The sequence below is a fragment of the Battus philenor genome, unplaced genomic scaffold, assembly GCF_028537555.1.
Source record: "Battus philenor isolate CCGP_79_NKW_IND1 unplaced genomic scaffold, ilBatPhil1.0.hap1 SCAF_25, whole genome shotgun sequence".
NCBI classification, from domain to species: Eukaryota; Metazoa; Arthropoda; class Insecta; order Lepidoptera; family Papilionidae; genus Battus; species Battus philenor.
Window position 1 is genome coordinate 2,207,515 of NW_027181688.1, and position 21,050 is coordinate 2,228,564.

A 21,050-nucleotide genomic window follows, 5' to 3' on the forward strand; every position below is an offset into this window, starting at 1 on the left:
TTAGTTGAATGTGTTGCTGTGTGTGTTGTGTGTTTAGTAGGTGTGCATGGAGTGGTGTCTGTGTCACGTAGTATGTAAGCGGGCTTAACTCGGTCTACCGATACTGTGACTTTTTTACCATTGACCAGGATAGCGAAAACTTTATCGTCACGCTGAAGCACCTCGTACGGTCCGGTATACGCGGGTTTTAAGGTACCGCCGACAGTACAGTCACGCAAGAATACGTGACTGCAAGTGGCTAACTCCTTAAAAACGAACGTCGGACGCGTACCACTATGGCGAGCTGCAGGTGAAGGCTTCAAGCTCTGAATTATACTCCGTAGTCTTGACGTAAACTCCATCAAGTCTAGGGTATAGTCTGCCTTTGAGTCAAAAAATTCACCTGGCAGGCGTAGTGGTTCGCCATATACTAGCTCGGCTGAGGTAGCGTGCAGGTCTTCCTTGTAGGCACTTCGAACACCCAACAAAACAAGCGGGAGAGATTCTACCCAATTCCCATCACCGTGACAGACTATGGCAGACTTCAACTGTCGATGGAATCTTTCCACGAGACCATTGCAGGCCGGATGATAAGCTGTGGTGCGGCGGTGGTTGAATCCAGAAATGCGTGAAAGATTCTTAAATAACGCGGATTCAAACTGCCTGCCACGATCGGTAACTATGTCAGCAGGACAACCAAATCGGGATATCCAGCCACTGAGTAGGGCTCGTGCCACTGTCTCGGCTGAAATATCTGCCAAAGGAATTGCCTCAGGCCAACGCGTAAAGCGGTCGATGGCGGTGAGACAATACCTAAAACCTTGTGACAGAGGCAATGGTCCTACCAGGTCGATATGGACGAACTTGAAACGAGCTGCAGGAAGTTTGAAGGTGCCAACGGGAGCGCTTGTGTGGCGTGTAATTTTCGAACGCTGACACGCTAAACACGTTCGCACCCAGCTCCTGCAATCTTTTTTTACCTCTGGCCACACGTAACGCTCGGAGACTAGTTTGGCTGTTGCATTAGCCCCGGGGTGACTGAGAGAATGAAGGCTCTCAAATACCCGTCTCCGTAGCATCTTGGGGACGAAGGGCTGTACCACGTTGGTACTGACGTCGCAGAACAGCTCCGTGTGGCAGCCTGGAACCTTAAGTTTTTTCAGGCACAGTGACGTGGAGCCTTCTGCGAATTGAGTGAGCTCTGGATCGGAGTGCTGAGCGACTGCCAGCTGCTCCGGATCTACTGGCTGGGAAATTTCTGCAACTCGCGAGAGGGTATCAGCCACCACATTGTCTTTACCGGATATGTGCTGTATATCGGTGGTAAACTGCGCGATCAGATCCAGGTGCCGGAACTGTCTGGGCGAGCAGTTTTCTTTCCTATTGTGAAAAGCATAAATCAGCGGCTTATGGTCTGTATAGACCGTGAAGACTCGGGCCTCGAGCATGTGGCGAAAGTATTTTATACTTTCATATACGGCGAGCAGCTCTCGGTCGTAGGGCGAGTATTTTTGCTGAGAAGAACTCAGCCCACGAGAGAAAAATGCTAGTGGCTCCCACGACCTATAGTTCCTCGACTGCTGCTGCAAGACGGCGCCAATAGCCTTATCGGACGCGTCGGTGACAAGCGCTAATCTAGCGTCACAGCTGGGATGAGCCAGCAAGGCGGCCTGACATAGGCCTTCTTTACATGTCTCAAAAGCCTCGAGCGACTGTCCAGTGATATCAACAGGATGTGAGCCTTTCACTGATCCTGTGAGAAGCGCGTTGAGAGGAGCTTGTTGTGAAGCTGCACTTGGGATGAACCTGCGGTAAAAGTTTACCATCCCGAGGAACCTACGAAGTTCTTTCACTGTTTTAGGGACAGGGAAAACCTTGATCGCCTCAACCTTCGCCGGCAGCGGTGTGGTACCTTTACCTGAAATGCGATAGCCCAAAAAAGTGACTTCCGGCGCGCCAAACACACATTTGGCCGTATTGACGACCATGCCGTACTGCTTCAGCTTGGCGAAAAGTTGTCGCAAGTGATCTTCGTGCGTCTTCTGGTCCCTAGAAAATACAAGAAAATCGTCTAGGTAAGCGTAGGTGAAATCCAGGCCTCGTAGCATCTCATCGACGAAGCGCTGAAACGTCTGTCCGGCATTACGAAGTCCGAACGTCATATAAGGAAATTCGTACAGACCGAACGGCGTCGTGATGGCTGTCTTCGCGATGTCATCCAGATGCACGGGGATCTGGTTGTAGGCTTTTACCAGGTCAATGGTAGAAAAGATTGTGCAACCTGACAAACAATGGGAAAAGTCGTGTATGTGTTTGATGGGGTACCTGTCGGGTACAGTTCGGGCATTCAGCATGCGGTAATCCCCACAAGGACGCCACCCGTTGTCCTTCTTGGGGGCTAGGTGGAGGGGTGAAGCCCATGCAGACTCTGAAGGACGGCAGGTACCGTTCTGCAACATAGCCTCAAACTCCGACTTGGCAATCTTAAGTTTATCAGGCGCAATCCTGCGTGGTGTGCAAGAGACCGGTGGCCCAGGTGTAGTGCGGATGTGGTGAACTGTGTTGTGAGTTAGTGTGCGATGAACGCCGTGTGGGCGAGTGACTTCAGGGAATTTGGCAAGTATGTCGTGATACACCGAGTGACCAGATACCACCTTCACCGAAGAAATACTCTCGTTAGTATTCGCGAGTGACGCTACAGTCGCGAGCGTTGTGACGCCATCGATGAGTCGCTGGTTTCGTACATCTACCATAATATTGTAGTGTGAAAGGAAATCAACGCCTATTATCGCCCTCGTAACGTCAGCTACAATAAAATTCCAAGGAAAGTCACGGCGTAAGCCTAGATTAAGCACTAAGTTGTAAAAACCGTAAGTGTGAATAATTGAGCCATTCGCAGCACACAACTCGAAATTTGTTTTTGAGCGATATTGTTTTAAATATTTACGGGGAAACACACACAAGTCACTTCCTGTATCGACTAATAACTGTAGTTTAGTTCGTTTATCCGTGACGAATAGGCGACCGGTAGTCGAGCAGTCGTCGGCCGCCATCACCGACTGCCTTTTGCGTTTCCCGTAAAATCGCAGGGCTTGACACACTTATTTGCTGAGTCCGCGAACTTGCTATGGTACCAACAGATTGGGAACTTTCTATAGTTTGAGTGAGACCTAGTGGATGATGCTGATGAACGACCTCGACGTTTTGAGAAATTCCGATTTTTTGACTTTGACCGCGACATACGGTCGACTTTTTCCGTCAATGCTTGTATTTGTCGGGTCAATGCGGCTATCTCACTAGATCCACCAGAAGACGTACCCGAAATTCCTGCAACCTGAGAGGTCGGTGACACCGCATCTAGTACCTGATCTGCGAGCTCGGCGACTTCATCCAGCGTCATTTTGGCCTGAGACGCGATGATGGGCTGCACACTGCTAGGCAGATGACTGGCCCAGAGGGTTCTGAGCAGATCATCCGGTACACCAGAACCGGCCAGGCTCTTTAACCGACGCAGGAACTGTGATGGCTTGCTGTCACCTAGCTCTTCCTGGTGAAGCAATTGCTGTACCTGTCGCTCCCGAGACGCAGACAACCGCTTGACGAGTTTATTTTTCAGGGTTTCGTATTTGTTCGTCGCGGCCGGGCCCTCAACAATATCTTCGACGATTTCCGCATACTGCGGTTCCAGCTGTGAGACTGCATGATGATACTTTGTTGCATCGGACGTTATGTTAGCTAAAACAAACTGGCTCTCCAACGTCGCAAACCACAGTTTTGGCTTTGCCGCGTAGAACGGCGGTACCTTTACCGCGACGCGATTCAGCACGTGTTCATCCGATCCTTTGTTCTTGTTCTCCTCATTCGCCATTTTGTTCCAAAGGTGGTCACCACTAAAGCATGCGTGCGTGGGTACGTAGCAAGCTTTTTTGAATAATAGAAGGTGCGAGGGCAGAATGGGAAAACTTATACTAAAACCAACGTATTTGTCGAGAAAGTTGAGGGGCAAACTGACGTGCACTCCGCGTCACAATCGTACCGGGACTGGATTCCGCGCCGGCGCAGCCGCTGCACTGCGTGAGCGGGGGTTGCGCGGGCGCGGCGGGCCGTGACCTACATAGCCGGCCGGCAAGCAAATGTCGCAGCTAGACTGCTAAAATAAATGTTGCGTACAATGTCAGTTTGACCCTAGAATATTTATTTATTGAATACATATAAACAATTACAAGTAGATATAATTTAAATTAATTTAGGTGTTTAGGTTATGTAAATAAAATCTTTTTTATTAAAATAAATGTAAATAAAATTTTTGACAAATAACAATTTAAATAAAGTGACTAGTGTTAGTGAGATCACTACAACACCTATCCCTCTACCACTGGGCCACAATAAACAGCTAGAATTATTGTAATAGAAATTCTAAATAAGTCAAACATTTTATTACGTTATACTCCAGATATTTAACAATGTATGTATTAATCATTATATGTAAATTATTGTTATTGTAAATTCTATTTTATTTATCTCTAAACTCAATTTATTTCACTTTAGAAGCTAATAATGTGTCGTTAACCAAATTAAAATAAAAAAAAATAGCAAATTAAAAATTAATTTAAATTCGAATTTCAAATTATCTTTGTTCGAGTAGAAATGTTAATGTACTTTTGAAACGTATTTTAAAATTATGAGTAATAAGCTACTAGGTCGGAACGTTAATTTGTTTATAATTAAATTTAACAATTTTTATTTACCATCATAACAATATGTGCGCCAGTATTAGTAAAAAAGTCATGTTGAATTTTTCGCAAAAAGTTTTAACTCAAAAAAAAATAAAAAACTAAATGCAGTGAAATCTATTTTAGTCTCGACACAAGAACTGGCTGTTATGTCGTGAGTTTAAAAACAATGATATATCAGTGAGGACAATAAACGACACGAACGCGCGCTTTGACCGTAACTTGTTCAAGGTACGCAACTTTCGATTGCTAACAATATATACCCCCGTACAAAGTTCATTGAAGCTGTATTTAAATGTTTTCATAAGATTCCATACATTTCTGTCCTATTAAGTTCTGAATCTACAGGTACTGCTAATGTTACAAACAAATAAATCGCATGTCCTCAAAAAAATCTAAACAAATAAAATTACAATGTCAGTGTATATGAATGATTATAACAAACATTCTAAGGCGTTATCGAATGAGAAATGAGGAGATAGTAGAAGAACCAATATAACTGACGTAGCTCGAAGAATTGCTCTTTAAGAGTGAAAGTGGACGAGGCTAAATCGCTCGTCTCTAGGCCTCCGATTAGTTGGATCGACGACATAGGTAAGGTTTCTGCGAGATCGAATTAGAATTAAAGAGCAGAAGAACCAAAGTGATCTTGGTTCTTCTGCTAGATCGGAGAATTGCTCGTCTCGAGTGAAAGTGGACGAGCCAGAATGCTCTACTCTAGGCCTCCGATTAGTTGGATCGACGACATAGGTAAAGTTTCTGCGAGATCGAACTAGAAATGAGGAGCAGAAGAACCAAAGTGATCTCGGTTCTTCTGCTAGATCGGAGAATTGCTCGTCTGGAGTGAAAGTGGACGAGGCAATTCGCTCGTCGCTAGGCCTCCGATTAGTTGGATCGACGACATAGGTAAAGTTTCTTCGAGATCGAACTAGAAATGAGGAGCAGAAGAACCAAAGTGATCTCGGTTCTTCTGCTAGATCGGAGAATTGCTCGTCTGGAGTGAAAGTGGAGGAGGCAAATCGCTCGTCGCTAGGCCTCCGATTAGTTGGATCTACTACAAAGGTAAGGTTTCTGCGAGATCGAATTAGAAATGAAGAGCAGAAGAACCAAAGTGATCTTGGTTCTTCTGCTAGATCGGAGAATTGCTCGTCTGGAGTAAAGATCGTCGTTGAGGTTTAAAGGTTTTCGAGTGAAGACCACGAGGCGGTAGGCGTGTGTGTCACAGTATGTCGCGTATCATCGTGGCGTTGGTGATGGTTTATGCCCTGCAGTGGGCATGAATCTCCTGAAAATAATAATAATAATAAGATATTAATATATATCCGGTGCATATACCAAAATAACATTTTTTTTTCTATTTTTCGTCTGTTTGTTCCGGTCAATCTCTGAAATGACTGAACCAATTTTTACAGAACTTATACTGGCAGGTATCTGATATGATAAGAAGATACTTTGGCAACTTTTATTTGAGAAGAATTCTTAATCGAAAAAAAATATTTCTTTTTGTTAATTTCCACGCGGACGAAGCCACGGGCACAGCTAGTTACATATAAATTACAATGAACCGCTGTTGAATTATGGCTCTGCGATGTGGTCGCTTACAATGGACCTTATAAGGTCTAGTAAGATCTAGGGTCATTCGGAGAGGAATGGACAGAGCTATATACAGAGCTTCGCTGCAATATTAAATCATAAACGAACAGAAATATCAAGGTTATCAACATAACTATGAAAATTGGTTGTCATATATATATATATATATGACTATAAATTGTTCTAAGTTTAACTTCGAGAAACTTTTATTTAGATTAAATGAAAATTTGAATCCAGATAAGACAGATAAAAAGGAGGAAAACAAATATGATTGATAAAACTGTACTGTGATGTAAAGGAGACAGGTAAACCAGAGTGTAAAAAATAGTAAAGAAAAATAGTATATAAAAATAGAAACTTATTTAACACAATAAAACACCCTGTTCATCCCTAGATAGTCGCGATATAGAATAAAAAAGAAATAAAGTCGAATCTTATCCGTGATAGTAACGCATAAACAATTAGAATATTATAAAAAAAACTGAAATCTAGAATTACATAACACCGTCTACCCGAAACCGGGTCAGCAGTATCTCATGTTTTGAGAACGTTTAATTGTTATATCAAAATGTAACGGATCCGCGCCGTGTGCGAGAGAATTATGTAAGATGTTGCGACCTATGCCGGATTAGGCTTTTCCGGTACGCTCCGTTGGATTTCTCTTCGATGATGAATAATCACTCACGATTTAAACTAATACGAATGCTTTACAATTACAATTAATAACATAATTAGAAAAGAAACCTTATATATACATATATATGTGTTTGTGTGTGTGCGCGCGCGTGTGCGTGTGCTCGCGAGCGCGTGTGTGTGTGTGCGCGTGTGTGTGTGCGTGAGTTTGTGTGTGTGTGCGTGTGTGTTTCTTTGTGCATAGAAATAGAGCCTTGTGGACTAGGACTTGCGATTATAGGTATTCAGTTTGACATACGACAGAGGTAACGCTGTACGAAGCCGAAATTAGCCGATTTTTTCCAAAAGTCGATGTGCAATATTTATCGCCGCTTATTGTATTTATTATTTTTGAAACCATTGATTTTTGCACCATATATTAATTAATAACATTTGAAATATTAGAAACAGAATATTAGTAGTGTGCGGGTTAAATTCTTGGTATACAATCTTATATAATTCAAACTTTGTATTAATTATATAGGATGGTCACTGCTCACAAAAACGTTTACAGAGGTTGGTCAGCATCGTCCTCTGCGTACCATAATACCACACTGCGATTGCCAATCCACTTGCCGAGTGTGTCGAGTAATATATCTCTCATAGATATCTTAGGGAATGCCTAATCCTTGCAGTGAACTTCTATGATCTAAAACAGTGATCCCAAAGTGGTCTATATCGACCCCTAGGGGTCTATGACAACCTGCAAGGGATCTACGTCAGCGAAAAAAAATTTGGGGGTCCATGAAATGTAAACAGGGGTCCACAGACTGGACATCATTAGCCGAGGAGTTTTAAGATTAACCCTTACAAGATTGACGCCAAATGTTGATAATTTATTATTAAAGCATCAGGTTCATTCTTCTCACTAAAATATTAACTTATTGCTTATGTTATTTTATTTATAGTTTATTTTATGTTTATTTAGTGTTACGTATATTTTACATAACAGATACAAAATTTTATTTTGAGTAGTTTTAATTTAAATTCAATTAATAAATGTATAAATTAACATGTGTTTTTACGTTTTAAGTTTTTAACACTAAACTTCACTACAGTACACTGTTAGAAACTTACAGGAAATCAATATCAGGTAAGTAGGGGGTCTACCCAACACGGAAAAACATGGCAAGGGGTCTACGACACAAAAAAGTTTGAGGAACTCTGATCTAAAAGGAACGAACTTGATCCAATAACGCAGAACATGTAGTAATGAATAATAATATAACAATTATTCTTTACAATTCCGTTTCGTCATTGATAACTTGAACCTGTCACCGCATTACAATGTCAAGGTGTATATTCTGATATTAGATTTATTGATAAACGTAAAACTCTTTTTGTTTAAACGCTCGAAAAGGAAATTTAAAAAAAATTGTGATTGTCACTTTTTTTAAATACCTTTGTCACAGTAAATATCTAACTGTTATCGTTGTCAGTCGATAGATGGCTACTAAATAAGCTTGCCCATGCCCAGTTTCTTTCCGGGATCTTGACGAAGTCGTAAGTCCACTCGTGGTAACCACTATAACCTCTAGGCCCCAGCGGTTGTTGATTGCAATAGCAATATTTAATGGAGACAGGCGTTACCTCGCGGAAGTCCATCCTAAGTAAGAAAAGGACCAATATTTAGCCACTTCCGCACATGCTGTGGTAGTGGTGCAATGAAATGCACCGCCCGCCAGCCCGCTGATCGTGTTTCACATTTGTCACATTGACTCTGTGTTTGGCACTAATCGGTGTAACATAACTCCTGAAGATGCTCCGTGGAGGGGTGAAACACGTGTTGAGTAATTTGGTGGTGGCGGTTGTGTGATTCGCATTGTTTGCCGCATACGCATTTATCAGCGGGCTGGCGGGTGGTACATTTCATTGCACGACTACCACTGCATGTGCGGAAGTGGCTAAATTTTGGTCCCTTTCTTACTTAGCAATAGCAATATGCTTGACCCGCTGCCGCAGACAAGCAATACATTGAGCTAGTAACCTTGGTTCTTCCGCAGAATTTCCTCATCACCTCACTGTGCTAATTATCAAAATTTTCATCAAAATATCTAAATTATTTATATAAATATATCGTTAGATGTATACACACAAATACTTTTTTTTGTTCGCGCGCGACATGCATTGACTTAGCGCTAGAGCCTCCCAGAAGGTTTCGTATTAAGGTACAGCCTCGAAGGCTTTTATTCTACAGATTCATTACAAATACTGTTTATGACTTACTGCGAATTGATTTCTAAGTAGGGCTTACAATACCGGGATTCCGGGATCGATTTTTGTCCGATATTAAAAACCGGTATCTATGTAAAAATCCCGGTATTTTGGTATAACATTATGCATACAAAACGCAAGTTATTAATATTTTATCATAAATACTTTAAATTTAATTATATTTTTTGCTTTTTAATTATATAATGCCATATGAGCCTATTATATGTAAAATGTAACATAGAATTTAATATGTACTTTTTTTAATTGCACGTTTTTTTGTATCTATCTACTCCTACTCTCTATTTAATAAAATAAATACTATTTACTCATGTCAAAACAATATTTATTACATTTCATTTACAATTTATTAACAAGTCAATATAACAACAGAGGTAAGTAAAAATATAACAAATAATTTTTTTATCAATAATACCGGTTTTAATACGGGTATATAGATATTTCAAATATGAAAAAACCGGTATTCAAATTTAAGTTCGGTATTGTAAGCTCTATTTCTAAGCTACCTTATTGTCTGGATAATAGAGAGTGTGTCTTGATCTCAAAACTGCACCGCATTTGAATCTCCCTTAAATATAATTACAAAAATTTTTACGACGTAATTTTCACAATAACAATTCAATTATCGTTTAGCAAGAAACACCCGTTACGTTCAACATTAGCAACAAAGTAGTTTCATCACGTAAATACACGCTACGAAGAATTTAATTTTCATTTTCAAACCGTATACATTACCGAACGGATGGGTCGTCCTTGCGAAGTGGTCGTACTGTGTGTTTCAAAACCAAAGTATTAATAACTCGCAAAAGTATGCGATGACCAATCGACGTATTTAGGTAACTTCATGCTTGATCGATAACTAACTATTTCAGTTAAATTGTGTAATGGTTGTCTTTAACTATATGACACGAAAGATTTTTCTGTCGAAGTAATTGGCTTGCAATTCTCTACATGTAGAATATAAAAGAGAAGTAAATAAAATATGTTTTAGAATGAATTATTTATTTATTTATATCATCATCATTTCAGCCGTAAGTCCACTGTTGGACATCGTCTCTCCTTGTGGACGTCTAGCACTGCGTTACTATAGAACTAAATTCTTTCATTTAATTTTAGATTATCTATTGATTCTTTTTTATTTTATTTATTTTCATTTAATATTCTTTATTGTACACGATAAGATACATAATATACAGATACAATAATATACAGAAAAGTACAATGGGCGGTCTTATCACACGAGGCAATCTCTTACAGACAACCATAGTAAGGAAAAGATAAGAGTACTTATAAAGGGTAATTCACGTGTACAAAAAAATACATATTCACAAACAAATGAACATAAATATACATAAACATTCATAGACATACATACTTAAATATACATACATATGTATATAACATATATACTAATAATAAGAAAGGTTTAATACATATTATAAATATAGGTTTAATTACATATTATAATTTTGAAGGTAGATTTTGACCAGTATTTCCGTTTTGATAAATTAAACGGTAAAAACTTTTTCTTTATATTCTATTTAAAAAATATAAAAAGTTTATCTGAGAAACATACTGTATATGAATATATAGACAGTACCCAGAGATAAATATTGCACATCGACGTTTGGAAAGACAATCGGCTAATTTCGGCTTCGTAGAGCGTTATCTCTGTCGCACGAAATACGACTGACAAAACGTCACATACGTAGTGTGGGATAGAGATAGTGCTCTACGAAGCCGACGATTGTCTCTTTCCAAAGGTCGATGTGTAATATTTATCGCCGGGTACTGTACTGTGATCAAAATGTAAGATGAAATTGTCATTTAAAACTCCCGAATATTAGGAAGACAAGTTTTTTTTTCCCTGGACTATAATATTTACCTGTCTGTTTGTCAACAAGTATAATTATTTCGTGTTACTCGTGTTTTTGTAATAAATTTTAATTCTGATAAACGCGTCAAGTCTCGATTGGTGCGAAAATAGCTTAATTTTTTTTTAAAAAAAAAAGCATCAAAAACTCGACTCTACCATTCCGCAACTGACTTCACTCGTTTTGCTCGGTCTTTCAAGCCGAGCTTCTCGCCATTTCGAAAGCCTGTTTGTGGGTCAGTTCAACATACCCGAACACATACACAATTCACACGGACTCACAATCGGCCATCGCCGCACTGCAGAATAGAAGCAACACCCACCCCATCGTCACACAAATTTACACTCAGATACACGCACGCGCGCCAGCTATATTACACTTTACATGGGTCAAAAGCCACACAGGCGTCGTCGGTAACGAGGCAGCCGACTTGGCAGCAAAGAGTGCTGCCGCAATGCACTCTCCACCGGCTTATGTCTACTTCCCAATGAGTTTCGTGAAGAGCGCAAACCGCGCTGAACACAACCGCATTTGGCAGGCTAGATACGAGAGCTCGGCTCAGGATCGACATACCATAAGACTCCTTTCGAAACTCACCGACATAAACAAACTGCGAAAACTCATCAAAACATCTCTCCATCTGACACAACTACTAAGCGGGCACGAGTACTGCAAGCAGTACCTGCACCGTTTTAAAATAATCGATAATGAAACTTGCTCATGTGACGACTCCACAGTACAGACTTTTGATCACTTACTCGGACACTGCTCCCGATTCGCATCCAAAAGACGTAACCACGTGACTTTATGTGTAAACCTTAATATACCTCCGTTCAACTTACCGGACCTTCTCAAGAAAAAATCTACAGCAGAATCTTTTGATGAGTTGGCCCGGCACATTGTCCTAAATCTCAAGGCATTTAACGGTCTGTAGCGTTTGGGCAGCGACTTGAAATAAAATAATGTAGCAACTAATATACAATTGAGTATTTCAAATTATATTGTTAATATGTATAAATTTTAGCTGTATTTACCCATAAGAGAAAATTGTGTAAGAATAATTGTAAAAAATTATAAAACGCTGTCGTGCCTCGCAGCTGGGAGAAGGAATATCCGTATCAAATAGCGGCAACCTTCTCCCAACTGTGTGCGTTTAGTTTAGGCGAAAAATAAATATTGTAAAAAAAAAACAATAGCGATACAAATTAGATTTAATAAAAAAAAAACCATTCCGCAACTACCGTGTTCGCCGAATTGGCTCCGTGCGACTTCTGGCTATTCAGCAAATTCAAAAGGCCAATGCGGCGACGATGTTTTTACACGATCGAAGAAGGTCTTGAAGGCTAAACCGGAAAAAGATTATCCAGATCGTTTCCTGGACTGGGAAAATCGTTGACAAAAGTGGATTTTATTATACGTGGATTATTTTGAAGAATAAATAAAGAATTTACATTTTTTAAACAAATTCATCTTACTTTTTGATCACAGTATTACATTTACTAACGTATTATACTAATGTATTAAAATAGCTTAACTGTCGAATTTAGCAATATTCGTATATTTTATCGTAATCACCAAACTAATAAGGAATTAACATATCATTTCTTCATCGATAAATCTATCGGAATGGTCTATATACATATTTATAACGATTAAAAATGTTTTGGGTTCTGTATGTCCAAAGATTTTTATCTTCTCTTACTGCCATTGTTTTGAAAGATGTTAGTATAGTTACCCTTCAGGCTTTTACAGCTTCATCGGTAATGAGTTCATGGAACGAAAGGTTCCTGTGAAATAAAGATAGGAAGGAATATCGTCTATTGGAGATCTTTAGGGAAAGCCTATGCCCAGCTGTGGGCGTGTTGTCTGAAATAATGATGACATGTTCCTTGATCTATTCTCGGACCAATTCATGGAACTTATACCTTTTAAATCTCTTTTTCGACAGAATAAAATATTCCAAGCAAAAGATAGTTTGATTAAAATCATATCCAACAATTTCTCAACGATTAACCTTTATAGGTTAATAATGTATTAAGATAACTGCAGTTTAAACTTTATTGCCTTCTGTATACGTAATACGTTCTTAATAGTTTGTCCCAGTTTTGTGGCATTTATACACGTATAAATGAAGTTTATTATGAAATTTTTTGTACTCTGTTATATGTTTTAATCTGTGTAAAATATTTTAGGTGTTTTTATATATACAGGGATAGATAGTACATCGTAATTAATTTTAATATGTAGTGATTACAATTTTTAAAACGAATTTTCTTTATTAATTCATAGCAAACGATCTATAATAAATCATCTTATATGTATAAAAGATTTTCTATGTACTGACTCATCATAATATGTCTGGAACTATAAAGTTAAAAGGTTTGAAATTTTGTGACAATATTTATATTGTCAAGTTATAATCAGCTAAGCACGGATTTTATCCAGATCTACCTGTGAGGAGGTTTGAAGAGGCTTTCATTGGAAAAACAATATAAATTTTCTAAGTATAAATCTTATATGTCTAGAAGTAGGGTAGATTTTTCTTTTGACATTTTTTTTCGCTACTCACAACCTTCTTGTTCAATTCTGTTGCCAATTGGCAGAGACCTTTTACATAGAATTCTTTTATTTATTTCAACTTTTAATTTCATATCCTTATGTATTAATTTTTTCATTTATATAAACAATAAACGACTATTATTAACTTTTACATTAATTCTAGTTTTATTTCTTCTTAGTTTAATTATTACTAATTAATTTTCTTTTCGTATTTTTTATACCATGCTATACTTTTAATCTTATATGTAAAATATTTTATTTAGTTCACGATTCAGAATATACAGCAAACTTACTTAAAGCCTAAATTGGATTAAAAAAAAAACTTGTAAAATTTTTTAAATATAGTGAACATAGTTGAATTATTAAATTTGAGCAATCGATTTTTTAAAACTCTGACACATTTAAAATTTTACTAATATTAAATTTAGCAAAGGCCATAGAACCTGAGAATGTATGTATATCTCGTTACTGTACGAACAAAATCTATATATATCTATTAAACGGTTTTTTGATACCCATATTATGGTGGTCGTGGAAAAATATGTACCTAGTCCGCCATATTGGAACGGCGTCCATCTTGAATTTTAAATTTTGACATAATCATCGTCATTTACTAGTGTAGCCTTTCATTTGATACCCATATTGAGGGGGTTAAGGAAAAATATTTAATCCGCCATTTTGTATCGGCGGCCATCTTAAATTTATAATGTTATTGATTTTATTACATTGTATTGTCATCTAAATTAAATGTGTGTACCGAATTACAGATCAATCTGATCACGGGAAGGTGCTTAAATTTCAATTTCTAATTTTGACCCAAATAAACAAATTCCGTACGGGTCGAATTAAATAAAACCGTTTAATAACGTATTAGTTCGTCAAAATGACAGTCAAAACATTTTCTATTTCCAAAGTAATTTAGTATTTTTTAATCTGTGGTTAAAATTATTTTATTTTTAAATTATAATCGTAAACATATAAAACTTTTTTTGAATTAATTGCATGATAATTAAAACGCATTACTCGTAAAGCTGTACACAGTTGCCTGCGTTTGAAGATCGAATGTTAATTACAAGATTAGATGTTCATTGAACAGGTCAGGCGCACCTCCGGTGCCGAAGTATGTATCCTTTAACAAAGTGAAGGTAGTTTTGAAATGCAACCGTACCGGCCTCTCAATCAACATTATTCACGCATACTTCAGCGATCTATTCAATGGATTATTATTTATGCGTTTATAAATTTTATTGTTTATACGGCAATGTTTTAGATATGGTCTAGAGGTATTTTATACTTAAATAAATATAAAATTATAAGATATTCTTTAATTATTTTTTTATTATTTTTAAACGGTTTTATTTAGTTCGACCCGTACGGAATTGGTATGGGTCAAAATTAGAAATTGAAATTTAAGAACCTTCCCGTTGTCAGATTGATCTGAGATTTGGTACACACATTTAATTTAGATGACAATACAATATAATGAAATCAATAACATTATAAATCTAAGATGACCGCTGATACAAAATAGCGGATTACATATTTTTCCTTAACCCCCTCAGTATGGGTATCAAATGAAAGGGTTACACTAGTAAAACAGGATGATTATGTCAAAATTTAAAATTCAAGATGGATGTCGTTCCAATATGGCGGACTAGGTACGTATTTTTCCACAACCACCAAAATATGGGTATCAAAAAACCGTTTAACTTAAAAGTTTTTTAAATGTATTTATTTTATTATTATTTATTATGATTTTTAGCCCCCACTATTGAGCACTTCTGGTTCTACCCTCTATTTTGACGGTCTGTAGCGCTCGGACAGCGACTTGAAATAAAATAATTTACCTACTTATATATAATTGAGTAAAACTTACAAATTTTATTGTGAATATGTATAGATTTTAGCTGTATTTACCTATAAGAGAAAATTGTGCAAGAAAAATTGTAAAAATTATTAAACGCTGTCTTGCCTCGCAGCTGGGAGAAGAAAGATCCGTATCAAATAGCGGCAACCCTCTCCCAAATGTCTGTGTTTAGTAAAAGCGAAAAAAAAATATTGTAAAAAAAATAACACTAGCGATACAAAATAGAATTAATAACAAAAAAACCCTCTATTTTGTTGGGAACAGGGTTTTGTCGGGGCAATATTTTTTTCACTTCCCTCTTTATTTTTCAGTTTCTTTTACCTTCTTTCGCTCTTAAACATTTTTCATCCTATTTTACTCACTACAGTATAGATCTATTTTATTGTTACAACGTATTTCATATTTACTTAGATTATTTATACGTACATTTCTTCAGTTTCATAATTTTGCATTTCATTTACATTTTGTTTTGTTTTCTTATTTTGATAATTATTCACATTTACATTATTATTTATTATTAGCCGACTGTTTTAACCTAAGTTTTATATATTTCTATGATATTTTCTACGACTCCCCTGCAGAAACTGAGGAAGGGTGTTCTTCCTTCATCTGCTATTATGGAGACAAAACCTCCTCAATCTTTATAACTACTCGGAATTTGGTCTCGTTTCGAAAAGAATCTATTGAAATGAGATACATTTTGTAGGAAGTTAAATTTAACATGACGTAACTCGAAGAATTTTTGTCTGAAGTGGCAGTAAGTAGGGTATATCGCTCATGCAACCTATGGCCGTCGGAGCCGAAAGGTTCTCGAGTGCCGACCATGAGCCGGTAGACGAGGCATGGGTAGAATCCCCTCCCGAGGTAGACACCCCAGGTAGACCCTCGAGGTAGACACCCCGGAGGTAGACACCCCCGAGGTAGACCCTCTAGGTAGACGCCCCGAGGTAGACACCCGAGGTAGACACCCGAGGTAGACACTCCCGATGTAGACACCCCAGGTAGACACCCCTCAGGTAGACCCTCCAGGTAGACCCCCGAGGTAGACCCTCCAGGTAGACCCTCACGGTAAATCGACGACATAGTTAGTCAGTAGATTGGTATTCTTGGCGACTTTGGCGGAGGCCTATGCCTTGTAGTGGACGTACATCCATCTAATAGATATAGGGCTCCACTTTTTTAAGGAACAGAAGGGTCATGCGTCGTCATAGTGTGGTGTCTTTGACATTTGTCCAAGTAAAAAATTTTTCAGTGTGAAACTATTTTCACTAAATCAATGTAAGAATCTATATCAATTTAATTCGAAATATCTTTATTCAATTAGACATTTACATTCGATTTTGAATCGATTATTTAAACATTATAAGCAGCAAGCTGCCGTCGGCACGGAATGTTGATCTGCTAAGAACCGGCAAGAAACTCAACAGTTGCTATTTTTAAACGAAATTTAAAAATGTTTGATATATATATTACTAGCTGATCCCGCAAACGTTGTTTTACATAAAAAATTTTTTTAATTAACAAACAAAAAATAAGAGTTGATCGTAAAGGGGTGAAAATTTAGGGTTGTATGTATTTTTATATGCTGTATCATAATAAAATAAAAACCAAAAAAATTCGTAAAATAATTTAAAAAAAAATTAGGGGTTTCCCTTTCACTCAGGGATATGGAAAAAAGATAGTAGCCGATTCTCAGACCTACTGAATACGCATATATAATTTGGTAAAAATCGGTCAAGCCATTTCGGAGGAGTACGGTAACTAACATTGTGACACGGAAATTTTATTTATTAGATTATATCAACCTAAAACTCTTATCTGATATAAGATTTGTTTAATAATATACTTTTAATTTTAGATTTTAAAGTAAACAAGAGAGGTCTGAGATATGTTACGGATTTTAATAATATATGCGTAATCAGATACATGAGTGTTTTATATTTCAAAGACGAATACATGTGTTTGTCACTGTTATTAATTAATAAATTTTGGCGCGTAAATCATATGTTATTACAGTACGGCACTATTACAATATCGACTTTGTAGAGCGTTATCTCTGTCGCACGAAATACAACGACTGACAAAACGTCACATAGGTAGTGTTAGACAGAGATAGTGCCGAAATTAGCCGATTGTCTCTTTCCCAAGGTCGATGTGTAATATTTATCGCCGGATGCTGTAAGTATTAAAAATCAACCACCAGAATAAATTATTTAATAGAATCTCTCAGGAAAGTTATAACTTTTAAGATTTAAATAACAGACATAGCTGATTTTTTACATAAATGTAGTATAATTTTCGTCGGCATTTTTTTGTAATGATAGTTACATATATCGTCATTAATTAATGTATCATTGATTTGTATAATCTGTATATCAACTAGCAACACCGGAACCGGAAGACTGTCAAATGAGTTGCGAAAAAAAAAATTTAAATATTTATATTAAAAAGTGCAATGACCGATATCGATTCACAATCCAACATATAACTTTGAATAGTTTTCATTTGAAGAAAGTTTAATCGTGAAACTTTTTTAATTAGATATCATTGTATATTACCTCACAGAGTAACAAGGTCACACAGTGGTAATTAAAAACTATGAAAATAATCGTGGAACAGTGGCTGATGATAAACCGATTAATTTGTTACAGCTCCGGCATTGATTTTGTATACTAGATGCCAAAAGGTTGATGACGAAGGTGAATATATTGTTGATTAGAAATAAAAACTTGTTAATAATGTAGCCGTGTGAATTTAACTTAAGAAACCGACATTACTTTCCGATCTCCCTAATACTATACTACATAAAAATATTGAATAAAATACATGGATCAAAAAAGACAAGGTTACATTAGTGTCAAGAAATATAATGTCAAAGTAAATTGTTATAATAAGAAAGTGTAGTAGTACGTACTTTCCGGTCCCCCTAATATACTTCACACTTTTTACCCCAATGCGTACTTCAGTACCACATTACGATTGCTTATCTACCTGCCAAGGTTGGCGATTTTGGTATGTTACCCCAATGAAGTCATTAAGAGGCACTAATGCAATATATATTAGACTGAGATCTGTATTTAGAAAGAATGAAAACCGGATAAATAAGGTTAAAGACGGTTTATAAATGTTAATGGAGAAATAATTACGAAAGAAATCTATAAGTAAACCGGTTATAGCTTTGATGATGGCTTAATCGAAGATATATAGGTGATGTCTCAAGTTTTATAATCATAACAACAAAACATATCATATGTTGTAAAACTGAACTGATAATTTATTTCCATATGTGTATATATAAATATATATAGTAACTAGCTAATCTCGCAAACGTTATTTTGCGAAAAAAATATTTAATTAACAAATAAGAAATAAGGGTTAAACGTAGAGGGGTGAAAATTTAGGGTTGTATGTATTTTTGTATGTTGTACCATAAAAAAATAAAAACCAAAAATTTTGTCAAAAATTAAAAAAAAAATTTAAGGGTGAACAACGCTTATCACTTAGGGGTATGGAAAATAGATAGTAGCCGATTCTCAGACCTACTGAATACGCATATGAAATTTGGTAAAAATCGGTCAAGCCGTTTCGGAGGAGTACGGTAACTAACATTGTGACATTGAAATTTTATATATTAGATGTAACATTTAATCATCCTCAAAGTTTCACGCGTTTGACGTCCACTGTTGGACATCTATTCAAATTATAATCCATATAATGCCCACTATTGTCATGTCATATGAAATATGACCGGAAAAGTCCATTTATTTAATGCCATACTTCATTTTAAAGGGTATAAAAGCTTCTAAAAGCGTCTTGAGGTAAGAAACCGCACAAATTAATAAGATAGGATTTTTTTATTTTATAATCACTTTTATAATACATAAAATACAATTTTAAGCTGTATTATAAGTCAAGACCACTGTAACAATGCTCTAAATGTTGCGTGTTTGGTATATGTGTGTAAATGTTTACACAATTTTAAGCTTATTGGAATGTAAACATTTCGCTTAATATGTTAATAAGCTGCTAATTTAGATCTTATCCCGTTAATTTAGCGGATATAACATAATTTACTATTTGAATATAACGCAACTTCCTTTTTAACGGGAGGCATTCTTTAATTATCTGACAAAGTGTGTACGCATAAATATGTATAGTTAAACTTTATTAAAATGTGGAATGATTTATCGCTGAATATAAGACGTGCTAACTCACTACCTATTTTCAAGAAAATGGTTAAGAACCATTTACTAGAACTATAATTATCTATCTCATAATTAATTTCTTTTTCTTCTTCTGTTTCTTTCTGAGGCAAGTGCGATCGAACCAATACTGATCGAAGTCAGTTATATGTTTTTATTTATTATTGTATTATATGTATAAAACCTTATTTATTTTAAGTATATATGTTATATACGTATGTATGTATGTTTATGTATGTCTATGTTCTTCATTTTTTGTACACGTAAACTACCCATTATTAGTACTTTTACCTTTTCCATACTACTCGTATGGTTGTCTGTAAGAGATTGCCTTGTGTGATAAGATCGCCCATTGTACCTTTTTGTATATTATTGTGAAACTAATTAAATGTATCTTAGCGTGTACAATAAAGAATATTAAATAACTAAATAAAGGCGAAAAGCTGTCTGCACCAAAGTTTAACACGGAATCAGATTTTTTAATAAAATGCCGCAAAACATTATTACGTATTAAAAATAATTTAACTGAAAAGGCTAATTATTCAATAAATAATTATTTAAATGACAAGAATCCCTGACAGTGATGTCGCCTGATTATTTTGATTTCGTTTAGGCTATATCTGATAAAATTTATAAGTATAAATCTGTATTGTTGAACTTTATTAAAAGATGAGCGTTTGTGGAGTTTCTTCCTGATTCTTCTCTACAATTATAACACCTTGAAATAGAATAAGGTCAATAATATATCGATAAGAGATCTGTTAAAAGTTACAATGTTGAATAAATTAAATTTATCTTCTATCTTTATATTTAATGTACAGATGAAGTTTTATATTTCATCATTAAACTGCTTGCTTGCCCTGCTTGCCATGTAACCTGCTCGACGTCACACTACAATTAAAGAAAGTATTGTATTAATAGACGATAGATTTCGGGAAACAGCTAACTAAAGTGCAATATACAGTCTGGTAAGTTTAGAAAGACGTACAAGTTGTAAGCTGTCATATAGAATTAAACAAAATTAAAATAGTAGTATTCTTGAGGTAAAGACAAAGTAAGGAAAGGAAAGATTGAAAATATAACGAATAACATGAACATGAGCGAAAGAACATTGAAAAAGATAAAAGATGACGATGTAAATAAAATAAGTGGAAAATTTTTTTATTAATAATATTGTCTATGTCCACTAACGATAGGGGGAGTACGAGAGGTCCAGGACAACGGGGGCCATAAACAAACTACAAAAGAATGACGTTAAGAAACGTCACTACAATCCACTCATGCGCAGCGCTATTGTCGGAAACTTTCATGATATTATTCTCCCAGGTGTATTATATAC

At 36.4% G+C, this 21,050-nt stretch overlaps 1 protein-coding gene across 1 annotated transcript in view; it reads left to right on the forward strand.

Moving 5' to 3' along the window:
- Positions 1-3,932: 3,932 nt before the first annotated feature.
- Positions 3,933-21,050, forward strand: part of LOC137924850 (uncharacterized) — a 38,653-nt gene continuing 21,535 nt past the window's right edge. Inside the window, exon 1 of the mRNA XM_068768229.1 lies at positions 3,933-4,053. Within this exon, the coding sequence (XP_068624330.1) occupies positions 3,933-4,053 (121 nt within the window). The remainder of the gene's footprint in view (positions 4,054-21,050) is intronic.